Raw genomic sequence first — 26,977 nt, 5'->3', positions numbered from 1 at the left:
ATGATTAACAGAGAGCAGCAGCAGCGTAAAAGAGGCATTGGGGGGGCACACAATGCAAATAGTCCGGGTAACTATTTGGTTACCTGTTCAGGAGTCTTATGGCTTGGGGGTAAAAACTGTTCCAATACTCTACTTAGCAAACTAGTGCCATTCGTTTTGTTATCAAAGCCCCTTATATCACCCACCACTGCGACCTGTATGCTCTCGTCGGCTGGCCCTCACTACATATTTGGCGCCAGACCCACTGGCTCCAGGTCATCTATAAGGCTATGCTAGGTAAAGCTCCGCCTTATCTCAGCTCATTTGTCACGATAACAACACCCACCATTTGCACACACTCTATATAGACTTTCTTTTTTTTCTGTTGTGTTATTGACTGTATGTTTGTTTATTCCATGTGTAACTCTGTTGTTTGTGTTGAACTGCTTTGCTTTATCTTTGCCAGGTCGCAGTTGTAAATGAGAACTTGTTCTCAACTAGCTTACCTGGTTAAATATATTTTTTTTTTAATAGTCTGAGGTCTGAAATCACAAGACTTTTCCTCTCTCTCTCATTCTACCTTGTTAGTGTCAAAGAGACGTTGGCTGGATACATGGACCGCAAAGGAGTAGAAGTCCTGCCTGACGTGGAGGCCTCCTTCCCAGACAAGATACTCCTCTCACAGATTGTAGAGACCTGGAAATTCACTGTGACTTACCAACAGGAATGGATGGCGTAGTTGATCAACTGTCCATTTGAATGTAAATGGCTACTATAAACAATCAGGGAAATGTTAGAATAGATAACAGGAGTAGCCTGTCATAAACACGATTTGTTATTAGCCATTAAGTGATAGCACAAGTGATCGCACAGTACAGTATGTGCACCACCGACACTCCAGATGCATATGTAAATGGTAAATATGAAGAATCATGCCTTCCTCCATGCAAAAAAACTGCTTTGAATGTGATTTTCCTTGACTGTTAAAAGTAATAGTTTAGTGAATATTTTTTTATGTTCATTTTTGGGGGAAATATAGTTGACTTTGAGATTCTATTCAAACTTTTCTATTTTTTTTTGATGCATTGTAAAATTGTTTATATTTTTATGTTATGCTCTCGTTTTTACCTCGTTTTTAAAAAAAAAATAGGTTCGCAATCTTCAGACTTGTTGTTTGGCGTTTCTTCCAAGATAATATATCCTGACACCATTGACTTTAGATCAGTGGGCGCTATGGGTCCATTTTGTCTAATTTGCAGCCTTGTTAGTGAAATGCACGACATTAGAATTTTATCTGGTTGAGAATTCAGTATAGCCCTCATCTCCATTAGTTTTTTGTTCTGATTGAATATGAGTAGATTCTTTGCTTTGTCTTAAATCATTTGTCCAATCATGACCTCCTGAAATAAAGGGGCTGGAGCCATCATCTCACTTTGAGATTCAATTATATCATGGCTGTCCTTCACTGTTTTCTACCACAGAGAGAAAGCTATTCCAAAACTTAGTTAAAATGTACAATTAAATTAAATAAATAATTTGCACAAATTTTTTATAGGGTTTTCACTTTGTTTTTAAAAGGGTAAGTTCTTTAAAATTGATGTTTGGGTCAAAATTAAGTTCATCTTAAATGAATGAACATTTACCCTTTTAATGTGGTCAGTCCAGTTTAGATCATAAAAGCATATCATGGATACAATCAAGATTGCTTTCACTTTAGGGCCTAATTAATCCATTTAAATTAACTGATTTCCTTACATGAACTGTAACTCTGTAAACTCTTTGAAATTGTTGCGTTTTAAATATACTGAAAGCAATCTTGATTGTGTTTTGGATGAAGTTGTGTCCATGATGTGCTTTTATGATCTAAACCGGACACGTTAAGGGTAATTGTTCAATTGTATATCCATTTTTATATGATCATAATCATCATAATGCACAGGGTTTCCATTTAATTTGAACTTGATAAAATGGCACGGTTCTTCCATGGCCTGCACACTCAGACATGTCACCCATTGAGCATGTTCGGGATGCTCTGGATTGACGTGTACGACAGCGTGTTCCAGTTCCCGCCAATATCCAGCTACTTTGCACAGCTATTGAAGAGGAGTGGGACAACATTCCACACGCCACGATCAACTCTATTGCGAAGGAGGTGTTAACCTGCATGAGGCAAATGGTGGTCACACAATATACTGACTGGTTTTCTGATCCAAGCCCCTACCTTTTTTATTGGTATCTGTATTCCCAGTCATGTGAAATCCATAGATTAGGCACTAATGAATGTATTTAAATGGATTGATTTCCTTATATGAACTGTAACTCGGTAAAATCTTTGAAATTGTTGCATGTTGTGATTTAAATATACTGAACAAAAATATAATCTATGGATTTCACATGACTGGGAATACAGATACCTATTAAAAAAGTAGGGGCGTGGATCAGAAAACCTGTCAGTATCAGATGTGACCACCATTTGAAGTCTGTTACAATGTCCAACTGCAGTCAGGTGAAGACGTGCACGCTGATGAGCGTCCCTCAGACAGTTTGTGTAGAAATTCTAAGGTTGGTCAAACCTACAGTTTCATCAGCTGTCGGGGGTGGCTGGTCTCAGATGATCCCTCAGGTGAAGAAGCCGGATGTGGAGGTCCTGGGTTGGCATGGTTACACGTGGTCTGCGGTTATGCAGCCGATTGGACATACTGCCAAATTCTCTAAAACAATGTTGGTGGCTTATGGAAGATAAATTAATATAAAAATGATCTGGCAACAGCTCTGGTTGACATTCCTGCAGTCCACATGCCAATTGCACACTCCCTCAAAACTTGAGTCATCTGTGGCATTGTGTTGTGTAACAAAACTGCACATTTTAGAGTGGCCTTTTGTCTCCAAAACAAGGTTGCACCTGTGTAATGATCATTCTGTTTAATCAGCTTCTTGATATGCTACACCTGTCAGGTGGATGGATGATCTTGACAAAAGGAGAAATGCTCACTAACAGGGACGTAAACACATGTGCTCAACATTTGAGAGAAATAAGATGTGCGTATAGAACATTTCTGGGATCTTTTATTTCAGCTCATGAATCATGGGACCAACACTTTACATGTTGCGTTTGTATTTTTGATCAGTATATAAATTGCCATGTTCACACTGCATCAAACTTTTTTTTTTTAACAATAGAGCAAAATACAAAATGTACACATTTAGATAACCCTACAGTGAGAGTTTGAGCGACAAATAACAAGGCTGTCTTGGCTGATCATTGATAATATTCCGTATGTCCAACGGCACACACCAACAACAAAAACAGAACAACGACAGACACGACTGTAGCCTTGCACTGTGGTGGCATAAATATGGATAGCTTTTGGCGTTCATGAACATTGCTGGAGAAGTGTTCACCAATATGCGTATTATTTTTATAGCTCTGAATATTTTTTTTTGCATTTGATGATTACAAGCAGCACTGAGGTACGTATGATGTGATGCAGACCTGCCAACCTTCATTTGTAGGAGTACCACTCCAGCGCAGCGCTAGCACCCCCGGCGGCCTTGTAGACCCCACAACAGCGCACATGCGACACCCCCGTGATTGTTTTGCAGAAGACTGCCTCAGTAGGAATGGTATGCAACATACTTTTTTTGAGTACTTGGTAATTAGCTGCTCTTCAGTAGCTAACTAGAAATATGTTTGAAATGTACAATCATGCTCTCCCTAGGATTTTCTGACAATGTGGTGCTGCTGTAGGCCTAAGGTTGGGTGGAGAGGGGGTCCGGGAGGGGGGCAATCAACTTCCCCCTCAAGAAGTTGACTACTAATGGCCACTTCCTGAAACTTAAGAGTCTTAAATTATATCAAACAATGTACCAAACACGGTTTGATCCTAAATTAAATGGAGGTGGTCTCAACGACGCTTACATTTTTCTAGGTAAACATTTAAGAGTCTGAATATTGTAATTAATTAATAGGTAAACATTTAGGAGTCTGAATATTCTAATTAATTAGGTGGTCTTCATGTGGATAGTCTTGTGAAAATATAAACTGGCTTAAAATTTTGTTTGGGGAGAAAATGCGTAATAATTAAATTACTGAATGCAAGGTAGTAGTTTAGTTTACTACAGGCTATTTGAAATACGAAACAACTGAACTAGGCTTATATGAATTTGTTTCACATGTCCATCCCTGACCTCATCCATCAGGTTACATAGAGGACTTACAGTGCCTTAAAAAAAGTATTGACACTCCTTGAATGTTTCCACATTTTGTTACAGCCTGAATTTAAAATGTATTAAGTCACTGGCCTACACACACAACCCACATTGGATGGTGTATAATTACACCCAGTCACTACAAAGACACAGACGTCCTTCCTAACACCGTTGCAGGAGAGGAAGGAAACCAATCCAAGCAATTTCACCATGAGGCCAATGGTGACATAGTTTAACAGGTGTGAAACTAATTGACAGAGAGAAAAGGAAGCCTGTACCGAATACAAATATCACAAAACATGCATCCTGTTTGCAATAAGACACTGAAGTAAAACTGGACAACAAAAAAAATGTGGCAAAGAAATTCATTTTGTGTCTTGAATACAAAGCGCAATGTTTGGGGCAAATCCAACACATCACTAAGTACAACTCTTCATATTTTCAAGCATAATGGTGGCTGCATCATGTTACGGGTATGCTTGTCATCTGTCATCGGCAAGGACTAGGGAGTTTATGATAAAAATTAATGGAATAGAGATAAGCACAACCAACTTGATAGAGCTTGAATATTTTTTTTTATAATAAAAATGGGTAAGTATTGTGGGAAGTGCCAACTTATCCAGAAGGACTCTTAGCTGTAGGATTCTAGCATTTATTGACTCAGGGGTGTGAATACTGACGTAAATGAGATATTTCTGTATTTCATTTGCTAACATTAAAAAAATATATATAATAACTTTGGCAAAGCATGAAGTCTACGAAACTTAATGCATCGTGTTCGTAACAGATTCTAGTTTTTGGGAATATAACTTTTTTTGAGATCAGATGTTTTATCGATGAGAATTTGCCGAATGTCGGCCCAGTTTGACCTAGTTCCTTCTTCTCCCACTAACGCAACTGGACTTCAGCTCACTACCATCTCTGGTGGTGAGAAAACGTTCTAAAACAGATGCTTCAGCTGTATAGCCTGTGACGTGTCTGGGTATCCCCTTCTGTCTGTGCTATGACTACGGGGGGGGGGCGGCTCAGCTCCAGTCAAAAACCAAATTGTGCCAACCAACTAGAAGCATATGTTAGGGTTATTTTTCAAACCAGCGTACTTCTACCTCAGATTGTGTGCATGGTACGCAAAATGCGTGCAGGTTGGCAGGTCTCAGTGATGCATAACTGTTTATTTCCCCCCTCCACCCAGTGTGTACAGTGTGTACAGTATGCAGTGTGTGTGTATATGTGGTATCTTTCTGCAGTGTCGTCTTTATTCAGTGCGTTTACTTTTTCATTTTCCTGTTCTAACCTTGGTTTCAGTTGCATGTATTTTAAAATCACTCACCCATCGCTCCTGGTCAGTTTTTTTTCGGTAAGAATACAAATTGGATAGACATGAATAGACGTGTGATCGTCACATATTTCAATCAGTTTGACTCCACTTCACAGAAGTAAAGATTAATGGGGGGGGGTTGCAAGCGTCATTTCTTTATTTCCTGAACATAAGTTGTTCTTCTACATTTCATGTTACTACTGGAATATTTCAGTCATTTTGTCATCTACTCAAAATCTATACAGCAACCTTGGCTTTGACATCTCATGTACAATCCTCTTGTCCAAACCTGGAAACAACCCCAAGCTACACGTCTGAACGTTCTTTACAAAGCCAGACGGATTCTACATTTGTTTTTTGTTTTTTTCGGTCATTGAAATAATCCATAGTTAAAACACTGGCTGGGTTGTGAAGTATACAAAAACTTAAGTCTCCCCCCCCTCCCACTGAAGACCCACTCATCATGCCTTATACTCAAGGGGGCCTTAAGGCATGAAGATCAAGGGCAGTGCTCCCATCCAATCCCTGGAAAAGAGCACCGTAGTCAGTCTCTCTGGGGCGTGTTCAGGCTGGGTGGAGGTACAGAACATCTAGACAGAAATGTACTTTGTCAAACAGAGGATGTGAGCAGAGTGGAGGAAGGAGGAGAACGTGCGTAATTTGGCTGGAGCGAGCAGTGGATCTAAAATATATATATATATATATAATTTCTTTAAAAAAAATTTTTTAAATGGCCGGGGCCTTCTCTCTCTCTCCCCAATTTTGCTCCGGTACCGCTCAGCCATGAGCTCTGGGCAACATTTAAAAAATGTCCTTCACCACTGTTATTTTAAATTAGGCCTATTCTTGTATATTTATTTAGCCTCCCTCCACTACTAATCCTCGGAGATGTTGATATGAGTCGACTAAGAAATAGTTCACAGCCTGTGTAATTGATGGCAAGACAACGAATGAGCTCACGTAGCCGCAACAGAGACGTTTAGATATCCATTTAAGTGTTAAAGTTGTCCATCAACTGTAAAATGTGAGCACTACAGAGCCACAGTTACAACTGAAGTAGCCTAGCTGACCATCAAGAGATGAGAGAAACACATTTTTTTTACACGGTGGTCGCATGTCATCAGGTCGGTCCTTGTTCAGTAGCCTTTGACATGTTGAAGCTTCTTGAAGCCTACTTCAAAAAAAAATGGTACATAGTCACAAAAGTAGATGGGGTATAACTTAAAATATCGTTTTAAACTAAAACAAATGCAGCGAATTTGGAGCGGCAATTTTTTGGGGGGTGGAACGGGAGTAAAGATAATGATCGCCAGAGTGGTGACCCCGCTCTGTGAGCGATGAGTGGGATTTCCAACTGCTCAAATATTCTGGTGGTGAACAGATATGCTTATTCCTCCATGTTGAATAGGGATTACATAGCTTTATTAATGACAGGTTAAATCACACACACAAGATTTGGCGGCAAAACTTTTTGGCTCAGATTTATTTTTATTATGACCGATTTGTTTGTCAAAATCAATTTTGAGGGCCAGAAACAGGTAAGTTATATAAAATAAAATGGTCTATTATATTTTCTACATAGTTTTTAGTTTTAGATGTGTGGCCTAGTGTCTTCTTTATCCAAAATAATAACCCCCCCCCTCAACTAAATGTGATATATTTTGTTTACGCTAACCATGACAGAACTTTTAACTCCTGTATGACATTTTTATCTGCAACATTCAGAATGTTTCATCTCGCTGAATACACCCCCAGACCATTGCAAAGGATGCAACTGACCAATCAGAGGGATCCTGGGCATGGTTCAGTCAGGTAACGTTTAGGTGGGGTTTTACTGACATCCTTCCACCAACCTGTTCTAATCTCAGTACAGCCTCATACTAAAAACGACCATCGGTGAGGCTAAGCAGTCCCCGTTAGAAGGGCATCCCTCCGGAGATCTGTCGGGCCACCTGTTCCTCTGTGCTTTCCTCCTTGTCTCGCTCCTTGTTCCAGTCCTTGAGGCCCTCAGGCAGGGATGTGTCCTCATCCATGCCCCCCGTGCCCTCCACAAACTCCTCGTAAGTGGACTTCTCAGCGAACGGCCGCAGCCCCAGGAGCTCCACCATGTCCTTCTTGTCCAGCACCTCCTTATCCAGCAGACGCTGCGCCACCTGACCAGGCAACCGTTGAAGGTAAATGTATTATTACCTTTGGCTTAAGTTTTACTTGTGAGACAGTGTAAGCCTACGAGTGTTTTTATGTCCTACCACCACACGTACCTTCTCCACATCGCCTTTCTTCTCAGCCAGTAGGGTGTGGGTACGCTCGTACGCCTCTCGGATGAGATTGCGTACCTCCGTGTCGATGAGGCGCGCCGTGGCCTCGCTGTAGGGCTTCTCAAGGGTCATCTCGCCCTGCCGGGGCAAGTCGAAGGACACCTGTCCCACCTTGTCATTCATGCCAAACTGCACGATCTGTAAAAACAATGGTGTAGTAACACTTTATTGGAATGTCCTAATACAACAGACTGAGATTTTCAGTATATTCAATTAAGTAAACAAATATATATATATATAATGTGTGCAGGAACCATGGTCTGGGTTCATGTTCACAACCTAAAAGACCAGGGTTGGTGGACCATTCTTGACACACACAAGCAAATTGTTGAGCGTGAAAAACCCAGTAACGTTGCAGTTCTTCACACTCTCAACCCGGCGCGCCTGGCATCTACTACCATACCCTGTTTCAAAGGCACTTAAATATGTTGTCTTGCCCAGTCACCCTCTGAATGGCACTCATACACATATAATCCTTCTTTAACCTGTCTCCTCCTCTTCATCTACACTGATTGAAGTGGATTTAACAAGTGACGTCAATAAGAGATCCCAGCTTTTCACCTGGTCAGTCTATATCATGGAAAGACCAGGTGTTCCTAATATTTTGTACACTCAGTGTACGCTTCTCCCCACCGGAAACTTGAGGTCCATCCTCATGTCCTCCCCTCTCAAAGACTTTCCCACTTGAATGTATCTCTCTCTCATTACTGTCTCAATAAAATGCAAAATGTCAAATGATAATCCACTCTACTTCAACAACAAAAATAACTGGAATGTGACACACACACCTTCATGAGGTTAGTACAACCGTCTTACCCAATCATAAACCCATTGTGTACTAGCCCTGTGAAACACAAAGAAAAAGACCAATAAAATGCTAATAAATGTGGTGGTGGGGACGAAGGGGGACGGACAGACCTGGGCGTATGCACTCTGGGTGACCTTCCGGAGGTCGTCCTGGGCCCCCGTGGTGATGCGACCGAAGAAGATCTCCTCAGACACGCGGCCACCCAGCGTCATGCACATCCTGTCCAGCAGCTGCTCCTTGGTGTATAGGTACTGCTCCTTTGGTAGGTACTGGGCATAGCCCAACCCTTTGCCTCTGGGGATGATAGATACCTGGAGAGAGGACAAAATGTCAGTGGTAAATTGAGCCTGGCAGTTATTGGTCACCCAGTATTAAATCTGGCTGATACAGGCTTATTTTTTAAAAGTGAACTATCCCTTTAATATCTTGCAAAGTATGCATATATTCTCTAGAGCTAGTCAGACTGACCGCTTTACAAAGCCGTCAATATTAACATAACACATTTTCTAAGGATGCATGGTAAAAACCATCCAACTCAGCAAAGCCAGCCGGTGTAGCGTAAATTATTAGTGTTTGGATCCTGGATGTCGATTGGTTGGACAACAACTCCTGCAAAATACCATGACCATGTATTAAATGTCATAATTCCACTGTCTCGCAGCCCAGGCAGGGAATTCATCTATCTACACATGATTTGTCCATACCACCATTTGGTTTGCAACAGTTGGCGGTTGTATGTAGATCTACCTACAACCTGTGCAACAATGTACCATTTTACAAATGCAATATCCCCCATGCCAGTAGCCCAAGAAAGAACGTAAAATGAATAATTCAACTCCATTAATTAATTAACCAGCACAGTGCGGCCTATTTTATATTTATTAAATCATTATTTATTCAAGTTCTTGTCACTCATCCTCATTGAATCTCTGCTAGCTAGGTACATGATAATGATTTGTTTAGTATAGTAACATCGCATGAATAGAAGGATTAGCATTAACGACTGGTAACCGGAAGGTTGCAAGTTCAAACCCCCGAGCTGACAAGGTACAAATCTGTCGTTCTGCCCCTGAACAGACTGTTCCTAGGCCGTCATTGAAAATAAGAAATTGTTCTTAACTGACTTGCCTAGTTAAATAAAGGTAAAAAATTAAAAAAAAAGATGGGCAGGTAGAATGTTGGTAGTGACTAGGATCTACCAGTATAGATGGGCAGGTAGAATGTTGGTAGTGACTAGGATCTACCAGTATAGAGAGGCAGGTAGAAAATTGGTAGTGACTAGGATCTACCAGTATAGATGGGCAGGTAGAAAATTGGTAGTGACTAGGATCTACCAGTATAGATGGGCAGGTAGAATGTTGGTAGTGACTAGGATCTACCAGTATAGAGAGGCAGGTAGAAAATTGGTAGTGACTAGGATCTACCAGTATAGATGGGCAGGTAGAAAATTGGTAGTGACTAGGATCTACCAGTATAGATGGGCAGGTAGAATGTTGGTAGTGACTAGGATCTACCAGTATAGAGAGGCAGGTAGAAAATTGGTAGTGACTAGGATCTACCAGTATAGATGGGCAGGTAGAAAATTGGTAGTGACTAGGATCTACCAGTATAGATGGGCAGGTAGAATGTTGGTAGTGACTAGGATCTACCAGTATAGAGAGGCAGGTAGAAAATTGGTAGTGACTAGGATCTACCAGTATAGATGGGCAGGTAGAATATTGGTAGTGACTAGAATCTACCATTATAGATGGGCAGGTAGAATATTGGTAGTGACTAGGATCTACCAGTATAGAGAGGCAGGTAGAAAATTGGTAGTTACTAGGATCTACCAGTATAGATGGGCAGGTAGAATGTTGGTAGTGACTAGGATCTACCAGTATAGAGAGGCAGGTAGAAAATTGGTAGTGACTAGGATATACCAGTATAGATGGGCAGGTAGAAAATTGGTAGTTACTAGGATCTACCAGTATAGATGGGCAGGTAGAATATTGGTAGTGACTAGGATCTACCAGTATAGAGAGGCAGGTAGAAAATTGGTAGTGACTAGGATCTACCAGTATAGATGGGCAGGTAGAATATTGGTAGTTACTAGGATCTACCAGTATAGAGAGGCAGGTAGAAAATTGGTAGTGACTAGGATCTACCAGTATAGAGAGGCAGGTAGAAAATTGGTAGTGACTAGGATCTACCAGTATAGAGAGGCAGGTAGAAAATTGGTAGTGACTAGGATCTACCAGTATAGAGAGGCAGGTAGAAAATTGGTAGTGACTAGGATCTACCAGTATAGATGGGCAGGTAGAATATTGGTAGTTACTAGGATCTACCAGTATAGATGGGCAGGTAGAATATTGGTAGTGGCTAGGATCTACCAGCATAGAGAGGCAGGTAGAATATTGGTAGTGACTAGGATATACCAGTATAGATGGGCAGGTAGATTATTGGTAGTGACTAGAATCTACCATTATAGATGGGCAGGTAGAATGTTGGTAGTGACTAGAATCTACCTGTATAGAGAGTCAGGTAGAATATTGGTAGTGACTAGAATCTACCAGTATAGAGAGTCAGGTAGAATATTGGTAGGGACTAGAATCTACCTTGAGCAGAGGGTCAGCGTGCTCCAGGTACCAGCCTGCCACAGCGTGCCCTGCCTCGTGGTAAGCTACAGTCTTTTTCTCCTCAGGTTGCAGGACCTGAGTCTTCTTCTCCAGACCTGTACATTCAACAACAGAAAGTAGTTGACATACCCATGTGACCATCGAAACAATCTGCATGACAAAGAAGGTACCAAATTCATTTGGAAAGGTTGAATGAAGGAGGTATAACAGAAGGAGTGAGTAATCAATGATGTTTGATCTTTGTTGCTGTGGAAAAAGTCCCGTTGATGTATCAAGCCACACTAGTTCAATTAGATCATATAGATTAGAATACATTATACTTTCAGTTGAATACATGTCAGGTGAAATTTAATAAATCACATTACAATTGACATAGAAGTCAAATTAGAGCATCTTGCATCTCTATGGTTTGCTGGTCATGACAACACAGCTTGTAAGTAGCCAATACATGTTACACATTTTTATTTTAATTAACTAGGCAAGTCAGGCCTCCCGAGTGACGCAGTGGTCTAAGGCTGTGCCACAAGAGATCCTGGTTCGAGTCCAGGCTATGTTGCAGCCGGCCGCAACCGGGAGACCCATGGGGCGGCGCACAATTGGCCCTGCGTAGTTAGGGGAGGGTTTGGCCGGCAGGGATGTTCTTGTCCCATCGCGCTCTAGCGACTCCTGTGGTGGGCCTGGCGCACGCTGACACAGTCTAGTTGTACGGTGTTTCCTCTGACACATAGGTGCGGCTGGCTTCCGGGTTAAGTGGGCATTGTGTCAAGAAGCAGTGCGGCTTGGCAGGGTCGTGCTTCGGAAACACGCACGGCTCTCGACCTTCACCTCTCCCGAGTCCGTATGGGAGATGCAGCGATGAGACATGACTGTTACTACCAATTGGATGCCACAAAAAAAAGGTAAAAGTAAAAAATGATAATGCCTAGTTTAAAGAAAAAAATGTAAGTCAATTAAGAACATATTCTTATTTACAATGACGGCCTAACCCCGGACGAAGCTGGGCCAATTGTGCGCCTCCCTACGGGACTCCCGATCACGGCCGGTTGTGATACAGCCTGGAATCGAACCAGGGTCTGTAGTGACACCTCTAGCACTGAGATTCAGTGGCTTAATACGGTATTTAGCAAAATCAGGATGTGTTCCATTTGTATATGTGTGCGCTTGTGCTCACCTCCGATCACACGTTCGATGGCCTGCTCAAAGTGCTTCTGGTTGATAGAGTCCGCGAGGTGGCGAGCAGCAATCAGCGCGGCTTCATTGCACACATTGGCAATATCAGCACCTAACAAAACAGAATTTAAATTGATATTTTTTTATAGTTAAGCCTCATCCAGAGCAGTTTTCAACGAGCATATTAAAAATTGAAAGGCAAAAAAATATATCTATATGAGCATTGTAAGAAAGACCTCACAAATTCGTATTTTATTTTTGTATACAAATATCAATATGAAAATGTCCAGGGAAAATGCAACATTATACAGTACAGTATGTATGTAAGCAGCAGGGGTTTCACCAGACAAGTGAACAGGATTTTTTATTTTAATTTAACTGACATTTGAGCACTTTACTGGTCATCCATAACCATTGGATCTGTAATGCACGATCTAGGGCGTCCACCCACGCAGCCAGCGCAAAACAATAAACAGATAATTAATTACCTGTCCTTAAAAACAGCCATTATCAAAAAAAAAACACTATTCCTTGTGTTTCAATGTGCAGCATTACAAAATGTATAGCCTATTGTGTTATTTAAAAAAAAAAAAAAAAAAATACTTTCCTAAAATAACAATTGTCCACCTCACGGGTCAGCTGTATTTGAACGCTAAATGCAGCAGGGCATTGCATATACAGACTGTAGGATATTCATATTTAACAAATACATATAAAAAGGAAGAGAAGCTTAGGCCAGAGAGAGAGAGAGAGATATGTCTGCGGCATGCTACGACACCGACATACATTTCATTATCCTTGTCAGACTACCGCGCCTGTTATAGCGCCACATATAGGTGTACAGGAGGCTACTTCGCAAATGTTCAAAATCTGATTATTATTATTTTTTTTAATTATGAAGATAAGCATTATATTTTAAGATTTGGTGTAACTAAAACATTCTTCCTCGCCTCAAGTTCCAACTGTCGGGGGTCAATTGGTGTGCAATGCCTTCATATCATAGGACTGCAGTATTTTCGTATATATTTTTTTAACCTTTATTTAACTAGGCAAGTCAGTTAAGAACAAATTCTTATTTTCAATGACGGCCTAGGAACAGTGGGTTAACTGCCTGTTCAGGGGGAGAACTACAGATTTGTACCTTGTCAGCTCGGGGATTTGAACTTGCAACCTTCCGGAGCCCAACGCTCTAACCACTAGGCTAATAGCCACACCTTCACAAAAGTTTCTAAACTTTATTAGGGTGAGTCAAGCCATTGTGTATAAGGAAAAATACGAGTAGGATATTATATTGCGGCAAACATTACAGTTGGAACTTAAATTTGTCCAAAGGAAAATGGCTCAGGTAGAAAACAAAACATTTACGAACTGGTTTAATAAACCTTCGCAAAATTAGTGAACAGGCTGTACTGCAGCAATTACCAAGGAAGGCTAGTGCCTACCGTACCCAACAAATGACAGTAATATGCTAATATTCATTTTACAACAGGCCTACTATTACAGCCCATCTTAAACTACATACGGAGCACAAAAAGAAAGAAAAAAAACTGACTAAACTTAATTCAGCCAAGGAAAACGTCTCAACAGAATGAAACAAAACACATTGTGCATATTTAAAGACTGGTTTTAATTAATAAATAGGTCTACAATAATAACAATGATATACAGTAATAGTAATAAAAAATTATAAATCCGAAAAAAATAAGTTAAATTGCATCCTACCTGAATAGCGAGTTGCACGGTAGCCTGCATTTGGCCGTGCCAACATTCTTCCCATCAGTATTAAAAACTTATCTTTAAGGAAATTCCCCTTGTAGGCTTTTCACTGTAGGCATACTCTAATTTTCATTTAACTTCAATGAAAAAGGCATCACATCCTCTTACATCAACAGAAGCCCAAGACTCCAATCTTGCTCTCTCAGCAGCATGCACCTAAGTCAGCGCGCAAGGAGTGAGAGGAAAGTGCTCAAGCGAGCAATTGGGATGCACGATATGCAAAATTTCGCCTGCTACAATTTTATTTATCGGCTTTTAAAATATGTACCGTGCAGAAATCGCTTCGCCATTTCCTGGTTGCTAAAATTCTAATAGTTCACCTAACTTCAGTTTAAGTTTTAAAACAATAATAAAAGCAACTATAGTGTAGAGCAGTATTGTACCCCTGTGAAAAATATTTTCCATAACCAAAAATATTGTATTTTCAGCTAGTGCACAAATCCGAAAGTTATAAAAAACTAAACTTAAGCACAGTAAAAGTGCACATAGAACAGATCTAGCACTTCTTAGACTTGATTTCAATGAGAATGACAGATCTACAATTCAAATGTCTATGTGGATTTAATCAGGTCGCTCAAAAAGTGGCATATTGTAGCTTTAAATAATTTTTTTAGTGGGCAAAAGCTGTTTTTTTACCAGCTAACTTAAACCCTGGTATGCAGTATATGACATAATGAATATGGGTGTGTCAACAATATGGTAACAGTTTGATCATTGTAACTAGGCCTATAAACCCAATGATTGCAGTTCTGACACCATTGTCTAGGATGGCATCCCCAGTGTGCCTCAAAAACCTACCTGAGAAGCCTGGGGTGAGGGCAGCCATTTTCCTGGCGAGAGCTTCTTTGTCCATCTCTGCGTCCATTTTCAAAGGCCTCAAGTGCACTTTAAATATGGACGATCTGCCTTTAATGTCAGGGTGACCTGCGAAAACAATGTTACCAATGTTTAAAAGCTTTTCCACAGTTTCCTATCTTGGTCAGTCATTCCTTATAGCATCAACTATTGGTTGACCAATTACTACTTAAAACTAAACAAATTTCAGGCTCCTGGATAGGTTATGATATGTGACATGTTGTGGTAATAGCTTCACTATTACATGGTGGTTCATTAACAGATAACCATAGTACAACTTTAAATTTTCCTTTATTACAGTGGATTCATTTTTTTTTTACCATATCCAACAACTACATTAAACCAGAACAGGACGAAACCCAAGCAGCCCGGGGGGGGGGGCATATGATAAAATAAAACTACGGGCTCGTACCAATGTAAATCTGCCTGTCAAAGCGTCCGGGCCTCATCAGTGCAGGGTCCAGGATGTCAGGTCTATTAGTACCTGCTAGCACTACTACATTGGTTGCCGTGTTGAACCCTGGAAAGAGAGAAAAATGGTAGGTGACAGTGTCATATGGATTCTGTTTATATCAAAGTGTTTCTTAATCCTGGGTCGACCCCCAAAAGGGGTGCACGTTTTAGTTTTTAACCCTAGCGACACACACACACACACACACCTGATTCCATTATCAGTGTTTCCCCTATATTCATTTAGCAATAGCGGGCCTAGCTCGTCAGTAGCTAGGTTCCCATCCAACGGGTGACAGAATATTCTAAAAATCATTAAGAAAAATGTGCATTTTCCCACCAGTGGTGTGCTTCCAAACAGACACCAATGTAGATGTACATAAATGTAGATGTACATAAAAGTATGTAGGAAAGATAAACCTATATATTTATTTTTTACGAGATCTTAGAGAACTAACAAAAATACTTTGAGAGTGAATCCAAAAATATGGCAAGGGGGCCCCACAGTTATTTCGTTATAATGTTTGAGTCACGCATACGAACGAAGAGAATTGCAGGAAAGTAGCTTTAAAAATGCCATTACATTCTCCCAGCCCCATGAAAATATGTGTAGAATTGCAGGAAATCAGCAATTAAACCGCAAAATGTCTCTGTGGCCAAGAGGTTGGCTGATAAAAACATTGGTTGGAGAACGTGCAATTGGCCACGCCCAATACCAGGGGAAACACTGAATCAACTATCAAACCTTTGATTAGTGGAATCGGGTGTGTAAGTGCTAGGGCAAAAACTAAAAACAATGTGGACCCCTTTGGGTCTACCGGACCAGGATTAAGAAACACTTGTCTAAATTATAATTTCGATCAGTAGCCAGCCAGCCAAGTTAGCCAGCTCAGGTAGCCAGCTCAGGTAGCCAGCCCAGGTAACCAGCCCAGGTAGCATGGCTAATTGAGGCCATGTTACTGCGCTCCCTGTCCAATGTCTACAACTCCATTCATATGAAACAACAGCCTACATGTTGGTTGATCATTGTAGCCAACTTAATTCCGTAATTTTAATTCCATTCTTACATTGAATAAAATCTCCCCATTTCACTTCCTATTTTCTCTTTCAGAGAAAATAAATAACTCTCCCAAGTAATTGAATACTAAAGTATGTTCGGATATTCAAATAACCGTCCCCATCCCTACTGCGGTGGCCTGTGTAGAGACAAACCTCGCAAAATGAGTAGACTACGTATTTTGCTGGGACATTCATTGCCCCAGTCATTGCAAAATATTGGCTGGATTTGATGAACTATAAAAAAAAATTGACCCTGAGCGATACACACCATCCATCTCGACCAGCAGCTGATTGAGGGTGTTTTCCTGCTCGCTCTGGCCACCAAAGTTCCCTCTGCCTCGCTTGCGCCCTACTGCGTCAATCTCGTCAATGAAGAGGATACAAGGGGCATTCTTACGGGCCATGACAAACAGATCTCGAACCTGGAAAGCACAAAGCAGGGAGAGAATAAAACCCAGAGTACATTAGGCTTTGGCGTTACACCGTGTATAGGCTTGGGTGGTACACCGTATATACCGTATACCGGGGTATTTGGTATTAGCCACGGGATGGTTTTTCAATACTGTTGAAACTATTTCTGTAAAGTTTAATAAATCTCAATATTTTTAGCTACTTTTTTATTAAGCAGTCAACTTGTGCAATACTTTAGGAGATAATAATAAATAATAATAAAACATATTTTTTTAACCTTTACATTTAACTAGGCAAGTCAGTTAAGAACAAATTCTTATTTTCAATGACGGCCTAGGAACAGTGGGTGAACTGCCTGTTCAGGGGCAGAACGACAGATTTGTACCTTGTCAGCTCGGGGGTTTGAACTTGAAACCTTCCGGTTACTAGTCCAACACTCTAACCACTAGGCTACCCTGCCGCCCCTGCCGCGTTCTTCATTTCACCTGCCACATTGTGAAGCTGACCGGTTGTCCCCAGTCACATGTTGCTTGTTTGCAAGTACACCACGACGAGAGACCAGAGGCTTGGAAGTCCCTCACCATTGTGCAGCACGCACTAGGTTATCTAGTTACAGAATGGAATTCACAACTAAATGTTTGCCAGCTAGATATATCTTAGAACTAATAAGTTAAACTTTCAAAAAATGTGCTATATGCTCTGCAGTTGTGCATTTGGTTTGCCAACTTAGTACCTAGTTATCTAGCTAAGCGGTTAGCTTCCTGCAATCAAGCTCCTCTATTGGTAACAGCAGAGAAACCCCTCCTGGATCAAGAGCCATACTGTCTTAATATTTGTTTTGTTCATGCAGAAAAACGTTTTAAAAAATGTTGTTACTTGTTTAACTTTATGAGCTGGGATGAGCTCCTGCAAATAGTTTGCAAGAGACTATATGAAATGTTCACATGCGTTTGTTAGCAATTAACTAGCATTCGCTATGGTATTTTACATGTACTTGTTTGCATTGCTAACCTTCGGATAAAAAAAAAGAAAAGATTGCCCCTCGTGTTCAGTGCCTGGTATCAACCCAATAAATATACTGGGACGGTATAAAGGTCGGTATGCAGGTATGACAATCTGGATACCGCCCAAGCCCATCACTTATATTGCTTTGAAACTGGAGTCCTGCTTCAGAAATCTTCCAATCGAGAGCAAGTCTGTCAAGAATTGTGAGTATGAACATTAGGACATGGCTCCCCTTGGCAAGGCTGACAGGACGGGGTACTACCGGGCGGGGTGAGGCACTACCGGGCAGGGCTCGACAGGGCAGGTAGATGTGAAAGAATTGGATGGCTGTTCTTTCCCTTTGTCAGGTGGACATTCAAATGAAAGAGCGTTGGAACACAGTTAAGCTTTGATGAAAATAAAAAATATTTGACATGGTTAAATGAACAATACATTATGCAATCAATCAGAAATGTCCATTAACCCAAAGTATACTGACACCAAGATCCACAGTGTTGTCACTTACCCTGGCGGGGCCCACGCCCACAAACATCTCCAGGAACTCTGAGCCATTTACGGTGATAAAGGGGACGTCGGCCTCTCCGGCGGTGGCCTTGGCCAGCAGGGTCTTCCCTGTGCCAGGGGGTCCCGTCAGGATAGCCCCCTGTGACATAGAAGAGTATGACCTGGGTGGTGTTCCAGGATGTCGGTTTTGCAGTCATGCCGTTTTGCAGTCATGCTGTGCATCCCAGAAGACTGCTATAACATATCGACCCTCTGGAACATGCTCATTGCTTACTTACTCCTAGAAATAACCCCCTGCCCCTATCCCCTGATGATATCAGATTTTTTTTTTTATATGTATAGGCAATATGGTGGTAGCTCCACCTTGCCTTATGATAGGCTAAAAAGAGTTCTCTCCTGCTGGCTCACCTTGGGGATCTTGGCACCCAGGTCCTGGTACTGCTTGGGGTTCTTGAGGAAGTTGACAAACTCCATGATCTCCAGCTTGGCCTCCTCGCAGCCTGCCACGTCCTTGAACTTCACGTCGATCTCATCGCGCAACACCTTGGCCGTTGTCTCGCTGACACTGAATAGTCCTCCCATGCCCCGGCCGCCCGGTCGGCCAGCACCTGCTGGCCCCCGTCGCAGCATGAAGAGCAGGAAGCCGATGATGAGCACGGTGGGCAGCATGCTGAGCAGGAACGACCTGAGGGGAGAAGAGAGGTGTGCTACTGGGATTAGAGCTGGGCCGTGTTCCTAACGGAAGCTTTAAAAGCTCTGACGAAGGCCGTGAGGCCGATACGTAAAGCTTATTAAATATCAGTGATAATATCAAGAGCAGTGTGCGGTTTCCTTTTTCCTTCATCTTGTTCAATTGTTGCCATGCACCTGCAAATTAGATTGCTCAGATGTGCGAATGCCTTTTGAATTTTCCTAACGGTAAAGGAAAAAGGAGCATTTCTTATTAAGGTGATCTCTTCCCATTTCAGTCCATTTGTTGTCCAACTTACCCGTCGCTTTCAGCGGAGTACACCACTGGCAGACGGTTCTCCCCCTCGATACCCATCTCATACTGAGCTGTCTCTAGGTTCCGCTCAAACGTGTCCACGCTGCCGATGTTGAACCACACGTATTGCTGGGTACCAAAATATAAACCACTCATTACTACCTTTGTTCTAACAAGTGAGGAAGAGAACACATGCATAAAATAAAAATAAAAAAAATATATGGGTACAAATATTTAACTTACTCCATCAACTGGAGTCTTTCCAGGTGTAAATACCACTTTCACATAGCGCTTGTTTATTACTTCCAATCTGTCAACCTAGAGAGAAAAAGAAAGATCCAAATTCAAGTCCCCGAATGTGAGATGGTCAACAGCAGTGGACAAATCATCAGATTCACACCAAGAAGCAAACGAACATCTAACCTCGAGCCTTAACACACGATTTTATATCGTTAAAAATTACACACCATTTTCCCTATCAATGATACTAATAGAATACTTACGACGTCTTTCGAGAGGTAGTTATTGACAAAGTCTTTCCAAGTGACCTCTCTCCCGCCTTCCCGTAAAAAAAAGAAATATGTAACCATGGTCCAAAATGCAGCCCCACTCAGGAAGTACATACGGAACTCCTTATCGTCCCATGGCACGTCACCCTAAGGATAAACACGTTGCGGAAGAATTTGAAATAACGACCGATTTCATTGTATCGTTTTGTCTCATTTGCTCCGTTTGTACTGTGCACTATATTGTTATGGGATTTTTAATGAATAATGACTAAATTATGAATACATTTAACCTAGAACTATAACTAAACAGAACACTACTATGTTACTGTATGGATGTATGAATCTTATTATAATCATAATACAGAATATCATGTGTGTAGTTTTAGTCAAGAATTAGAACAAGGACTTTCTGTTCCTTGTTAGAAACGAATGGAGCTATCGTCAGACCGGCTGGAATGCTGTGTTCCTTACAGGACATTCTGTCTCTACCCAGGGAGGGGAGAGACCTTGGGCTTGTCGTAGATTGTTTAACAGGTGGCAGACAATGTGGGAAGGCTTGTGAACTGTATTGCCATTGTATCTGAGAGGAGGAGAGACATTTATGACGAAATGTGAGGTATATAAACTAATGTATATGGTATTATGAGGAGAGCTCTCGGAAAATAAACACTACTGATTAATTTTCAGACTGGTCTCTGTCCATTTTATGCAAATAAGTATCTTACAAATTCTTAGAAACGGACAGAGTGTTTTAATTGAATTGGTTAATGAACATATCGGAGTTATATTCCTCTAACAATTGTCTTGTTGGGTTTTGTTTACAACAGTTTAGCATTGACATGATGATAACAGTAGTGCAAAAAATAATGGTATGAGTGGTAAGGCCTTGGTTAGCTCCAAATACCCAGATCATTAAGTCAACTTCCGACCAGGTTTCAGGTGTCGATTCTCACCTTTTGTAGCCGGCTATACCAATGGGACTCATCCTTCCTGCCTCCCCTTTTTCCTCCTCCGCCTGAGGCCCCACCTCCTCCTCCTCCACTAGATCTACCAGTGGCCTTCTGTGCATTGGTAGTTGGCTTGGCCTCTGAGAAGGCAGATAGACACATCAGTTTTCAGCCTAAAACCGAAGTCAACGCTCTGTTTAGAAAATGGAATTGGTGTAGTGCAGAAGTAAACAGAGGCTTCCATAGGTATCGTTTACATGATGACATACCTCATCTAAATACTGGAAAAGTTAACATTTTGTTAATCAACACATACAGTGCATTTGGGAAAGAATTCAGACCCCCTTGACTTTTTCACCATCTTGTTACGTTACAGCCTTGTTCTAAAATTGATTCAATTGTTTTTTTCCCCACAATCTACACACAATACCCCATAATGACAAAGCAAAAACAGGTGTTTAGAAAATGTATAACAATTCAATAAAAAATATCACTTTGATGTAAGTATTCAGACCCTTTATACTCAGTACTTTGTTGAAGCACCTTTGGCAGCGATTACAGCCTTGAGTTTCTCCCATTCTTCTCTGCAGATCCTCTCAAGCTCTGTCAGGTTGGAGGGGGAGTGTCGCTGCACAGCTATTTTCAGGTCTCTCCAGAGATGTTTTGATCGGGCTCTCGATGGGCCACTCAAGGACAGACTTGTCCCGAAGCCACTCCTGCGTTGTCTTGGCTGTATGCTTAGGGTCGTTGTTCTGTTGGAAAGTGAACCTTCGCCCACAGTCTGTGGTCCTGAACACTCCGGAGCAGGTTTTTATTAAGGACCTCTCTGTACTTTCCCTCAACCTTGACTAGTCTCCCAGTCCCTGCCGCTGAAAAACATTCCCACAGCGTGATGCTGCACCGTAGCGATGGTGCCATGTTTCCTCCAGACGTGACGCTTGGCATTCAGGCCAAAGACTTCAATCTTGATTTCATCAGACCAGAGAATCTTGTTTCTCATGGTCTGAGAGTCTTTAGGTGCCATTTGGCAAACTCCAAGCGGACTGTCATGTGCCTTTTACTGAGGAGTGGCTTCCGTCTGGCCACTCTACCATAAAGGCCTGATTGGTGGAGTGCTGCAGAGATGGTTGTCCTTCTGGAAGGTTCTCCCATCTCCACAGAGGAACTCTGGAGCTCTGTCAGAGTGACCATCAGGTTCTTGGTCAACTTCCTGATCAAGGCCCTTCTCCCCCAATTGCTCAGTTTGGCCAGGCAGCCAGCTCTAAGAAGAGTGTTGGTGGTTCCAAACTTTCATTTAAGAATGATGGAGGCCACTGTTCTTGGGGACCTTCAATGCTGCAGAAATGTTTAGATAAACCATCCCCAGATTTGCTCTGACATTCACTGTCAACTGTGGAACTTTATACAGACAGGTGTGTGCCTTTCCAAATCATGTCCAATCAATTGACAGGTGGACTCCAATGAAGTTGTAGAAACATCTCAAGGATGATCAATGCAAACAGGATGCACCAGAGCTCAATTGAGTCTCATAGCAAAGGGTCTGAATACATTAATACATGTGCAAAAAGGTCTACAAACCTGTTTTCGCTTTGTCATTATGGGATATTGTGATGTCATTATGGGGTATTGTGACGTCATTATGGGGTATTGTGACGTCATTATGGGGTATTGTGACGTCATTATGGGGCACTCCTCATTTAGTGGATGTTTATGAGGATTGTTTTTTATTTAATAGATTTTAATATAAGGCTGTAACGTAACAAAATGTGGAAAAGGGGAAGGGGTCTGAATACTTTCCGAATGCACTGTAGTGTTCAGTAGGTCTTAGCCAGCTAACGACATAGGACGAGAAAGTATATTTTGTCAGTGGTTTAAATTACCTTTGGCTTCTCCACTGGTTGGGTTGGATTCACTGCTCTTCGGCGCAGTCTTCGGACCATTGGGGAAATATTTTTCAAATCCTGAAGTAAGAACACCAAACGTTAGAGCGCACAAAATCATAAATGAGCATGAAAAAGTTCTCATTTTAATGACCCATAAATATATTATGCTTCATTTTATATATAATCAGAAAGAATGGGAATCTGCTAGATGAATACAGTGAATGTTGAGGTACATACCTTTTGGTGGTTTGGAGCAGAGTCTTTGATAGGCACCTAACACATGTTCAAACAGAGTCCTCCTTTCAAGTACTATCTGGCTGTCTGCTTGGCTGGAGACCTTGAAAATGAAAGATGACAATCAACATAACACATGCCATTTAGCAGACGCTTTTATCCAAAGCTACTTATATGTATGCATTCATTTTGTGTATGGACGATCCAGGGCTTCGAACCCACAACACTGGTGTTGCAAGCGCCATGCCCTATCAACTGAGCCATACAGAACCAGAATGCTTGGGAAAAGTAATGTTGCACTAAATAAATACACTTTTTCCTCAACTCCATCCGTGGACACCGTCGTCCTTTTAAAACGTTTTGATCGAGTCAAACAGCAGCACACCTTCAACTGCTCAACTAGGTCTAGTTTTTAAGCCATTGGCGTATTTAAGTAGTAGTGTTAGAATAGTTAGAATTGAGAAACACGGGCCTCCCGAGTGGCGCAGTGGTCTTAAGCACTGAATCGCAGTTGCTAGCTGTGCCACTAGAGAACCTGGTTCGATTCCAGGCTCTGTCGCAGCCGGCTGCGAGTGCAAACCTCTCCCGAGTCCGTATGGGAGTTGTAGCGATGGGACAGGACTATAACTATCGGAAATCGGTATTTTTGAGTGCTGATTTCTGATTATTATTATTTTTTTATACCTTTTATTTAATTAGGCAAGTCAGTTAAGAACACATTCTTATTTTCAATGACTGCCTAGGAACTGTGGGTTAACTGCCTTGTTCAGGGACAGAACGACATATTTTCACCTTGTCAGCTCAGAGGTTCCAATCTTGCAACCGCACAGTTAACTGGTCCAACGCTCTAACCATTGCACTCCACGAGTAGCCTGCCTGTCACGCGAATGTAGTAGAAGCCAAGGTAAATTGCTAGCTAGCATTAAACTTATCTTATAAAAAACAATCAATCATAATCACTAGTTATAACTACTGATCCAGTTTAGCAGGCAATATTAACCAGGTGAAATTGTGTCATTTCTCTTGCGTTCATTGCACGCAGAGTCAGGGTATATGCAACAGTTTGAGCTGCCTGGCTCATTGCGAACTAATTTGCCAGAATTTAAGTATGACATAACATTGAATTTATGACATAACATTGAAGGTTGTGCAATGTAACACGAATATTTAGACTTAGGGATGCCACCCGTTAGATAAAATACCGAACGGTTCCGTATTTCACTGAAATAATAAACGTTTTGTTTTAGAAATTATAGTTTCCGGATTCGATCATATTAATGACCAAAGGCCCGTATTTCTATGTGTTATTATGTTCTAATTAAGTCTGATTTGATAGAGCAGTCTGACTGAGCAGCAGCAGGCCCGTAATCATTCATTCAAACAGCACTTTCGGGTGTTTTGCCAGCAGCTCTTCGCAAGCACAGCGCTGTTTATGACTTCAAGCCTATCAGCTGGTGTAACCAATATGAAATGGATAGCTAGTAAAATGGTTGTGCGCTAATACGGTTTCAAACGTCATTCGCTTTTAGATTTGGAGTAGTTATTCCCCTTGCCGCGGCTTTTGTGGAGCGATGGGTAACGATGCTTCGAGTGTGGCTGTTGTCGATGTGTTCCTGGTTCGAGCCCAGGTAGGGGGCAAGGAGGGGGACGGAAGCTATACTGTTACACTGGCAATACTAGTGCCTATAAGAACATCCAATAGTCAAAGGTATATGAAATACAAATGGTATAGAGAGAAATAGTCCTATAAATACTATATTAACTACAAGCTAAAACCTCTTACCTTGCAATATTGAAGTCTCATGTTAAAAGGAACCACCAACTTTCATATGTTCTCATGTTCTGAGCAAGGAACTGAAACATTAGCTTTCTTACATGGCACATATTACTTTCTTCTCCAACACTTTGTTTTTGCATTATTTAAACCAAATTTAACACGTTTCATTATTTATTTGAAGCTAAATTGATTTTATTGATGTTTTACATTAAGTTAAAATAAGTGTTCATTCAGTATTGTTGTAATTGTCATTATTACAAATGAGGAAAAATAAATGTAAAAAAAAAAAGGCTTTTTTGGTCCTCCAATAATCGGTATTGGTATTGAAAAATCATAATCGGTAGACCTCTAGCTAGACAGAACTGTAACTACCAATTGGATACTATGAAATAAAATATTAAAGATTTGAGAAACACTTGTCTTTACTTGAGTAGTACGTATAGAAACCAAGTGCATGTGAAAACGTCATGGAATACACTTCAGAAATATTGCACCATTACATTTTTTTGTTGGTGCGCCTACTGTCATTTCTCAGAGTAACACTACAACATAAAATAGGTAGATATTTAAAAAAACTGAAGCATCATTAGCTAGTTTAACGATCGCTCTAAAATCTTAAATTCCCTGAACTGTCAGTTGAACAACATTCTGACCACACTGGCTGCATTGCGTGTGCAAGCGTTGCAAAATAAACGTACACATACATTTTATTCAATAATTTCATCCAAATTGCTTGCGAGCGTCTGCATAGCCAGGCGCTAAAATAGACCTTGGTTCTATCAACTTGGTTCTATTTTAGACGCTCAATGCGCTGCAAGTCCTTCCTCCTCATTGTTTTTTAGGAGCATAAACCCGCTTAGGTGATTTAATTAAAGATGAACGAGGTCCAGACACCAGTCCAGCAGGTTGCAAACACCACATAAAATAGAAAGAAGACCTTATTACTAGGAGAGATCACTTTTTAACTAACTGGGTTTTCCCCTTTTATCTGTGGATTAACTGTAGGAGAAGAGAACACACGATTTTGTGTGACTCAAAATGGGTTGATATTCTACAAAAGATCCAGCAAGAAAAAGGACAACACATTTCAAGTAAAATAACAAGCCAATGTATATATATATATCCCAGGACAAATTAGCTACCAACAGCAAGCTAGCTAGTTAAATGTCCATTAATGTTTCATATGCGATTCGACCTGTCCCCAAATTAAATGAATTCGTTCAGAGTTCTTTGTGATCTTTCCACCTGCGTGTCCTGATCGCATCTGGTGTGGGGACACAAATCACCACGCGTAGTCCGTATTTTAACATTGGCGAATGCAAATAGTCACTACACGTGTATACATAACGTTACCTAAAATAGCTAGACATGTTGTAACGTTAGTTTAACACGCGATAGTTGACTAGCTAACGTTAAATAACAATTTAATTCATCATGTAATCTCGCCCTGTGTTATCCAACCACGGCAATGTCATTCGCAGGCCTGTTACGCTAGCTAGAATGACAGGTTGTTTTGTTGGGCGAAATAATGTTGGATTATGACAGTATCTAGATTTTTTACAAACAAACCACATGTAAAGACTACCTATTGCCAAAACAAACTCTTAATGCCTTGTCATGCAATGAGAATCGACTAGCGCTGTTTGTTTTGATGTTGTAACGTCGTTAGCTAGATTGCAACTCACCAGTCGTGCACCGTTAACGTGAGTTGTTCTGACGTTTGGAGGCAGCAACATTTTGAATAGATTCCTGCCACCTCTTGACAAGCGGAGGTATCGGTGAGCCATTCTGACTTGTTACGTTGACACCTTGGTTATTCTAACGGATTAATTTTTTTCATAAAGATTTATCTCATACATGCACTATCCCATCCCATTACAAGAGCCGCCATTATTTTTTCCCTTCAACATGACGTGATGACGCAGCGCTTCTCTTGTTCTTTTTACCGCAGACTACACCTATTTGGTTTATAGCCGCCACCTACTGTACTGGTAGTGAACGGAAGAAAAATAAAATCCATTGCGGGAAAGGAGGGTTATAATATCACCATCATATACAATACAAAAATAACATTTATTTTCAAAAAAAAATCCCCACCCCACTCCTTCAGCGATAAAACAAATCACATCCCTACACAGGCTCAGGGGCCTCTGCTGTAAAAAACA

The 26,977-nt window shown here is 41.1% G+C and overlaps 2 protein-coding genes across 3 annotated transcripts in view; one reads left to right on the top strand and one right to left on the bottom strand.

The window, feature by feature from the left end:
• Nucleotides 1–1,426, top strand: part of LOC110508243 (E3 ubiquitin-protein ligase rnf213-alpha) — a 63,382-nt gene extending 61,956 nt beyond the window's left edge. For both annotated transcript variants that reach the window (XM_090225261.1, XM_090225262.1), the window contains one exon: nt 568–1,426. In XM_090225261.1, coding sequence (XP_090081387.1) covers nt 568–718 — 151 coding nt within the window. In that variant the 3' untranslated portion in view covers nt 719–1,426. The remainder of the gene's footprint in view (nt 1–567) is intronic.
• Nucleotides 1,427–3,027: 1,601 nt separating this feature from the next.
• Nucleotides 3,028–26,776, bottom strand: LOC110509106 (AFG3 like matrix AAA peptidase subunit 2). The gene is made up of 17 exons (XM_021590071.3): nt 26,498–26,776; nt 23,039–23,138; nt 22,799–22,879; nt 20,925–21,058; nt 19,966–20,118; nt 19,706–19,780; nt 19,467–19,591; nt 18,886–19,162; nt 18,479–18,616; nt 16,826–16,979; nt 15,461–15,568; nt 14,992–15,117; nt 12,419–12,529; nt 11,227–11,342; nt 8,743–8,943; nt 7,768–7,962; nt 3,028–7,659 (listed from the first exon to the last, which is right to left on the bottom strand). Exons 1-17 carry the CDS (start codon nt 26,597–26,599, stop codon nt 7,423–7,425), a joined length of 2,433 nt encoding a protein of 810 aa, XP_021445746.2. The 5' UTR covers nt 26,600–26,776; the 3' UTR covers nt 3,028–7,422.
• Nucleotides 26,777–26,977: the final 201 nt, after the last annotated feature.

Source organism: Oncorhynchus mykiss, chromosome 28, assembly GCF_057628025.1.
Source record: "Oncorhynchus mykiss isolate SJ-2025 chromosome 28, ASM5762802v1, whole genome shotgun sequence".
Classification (NCBI taxonomy): Eukaryota; Metazoa; Chordata; class Actinopteri; order Salmoniformes; family Salmonidae; genus Oncorhynchus; species Oncorhynchus mykiss.
The sequence above is the reverse complement of the archived record's forward strand: the minus strand, read 5'-3'. Positions and strand labels throughout refer to the sequence as shown.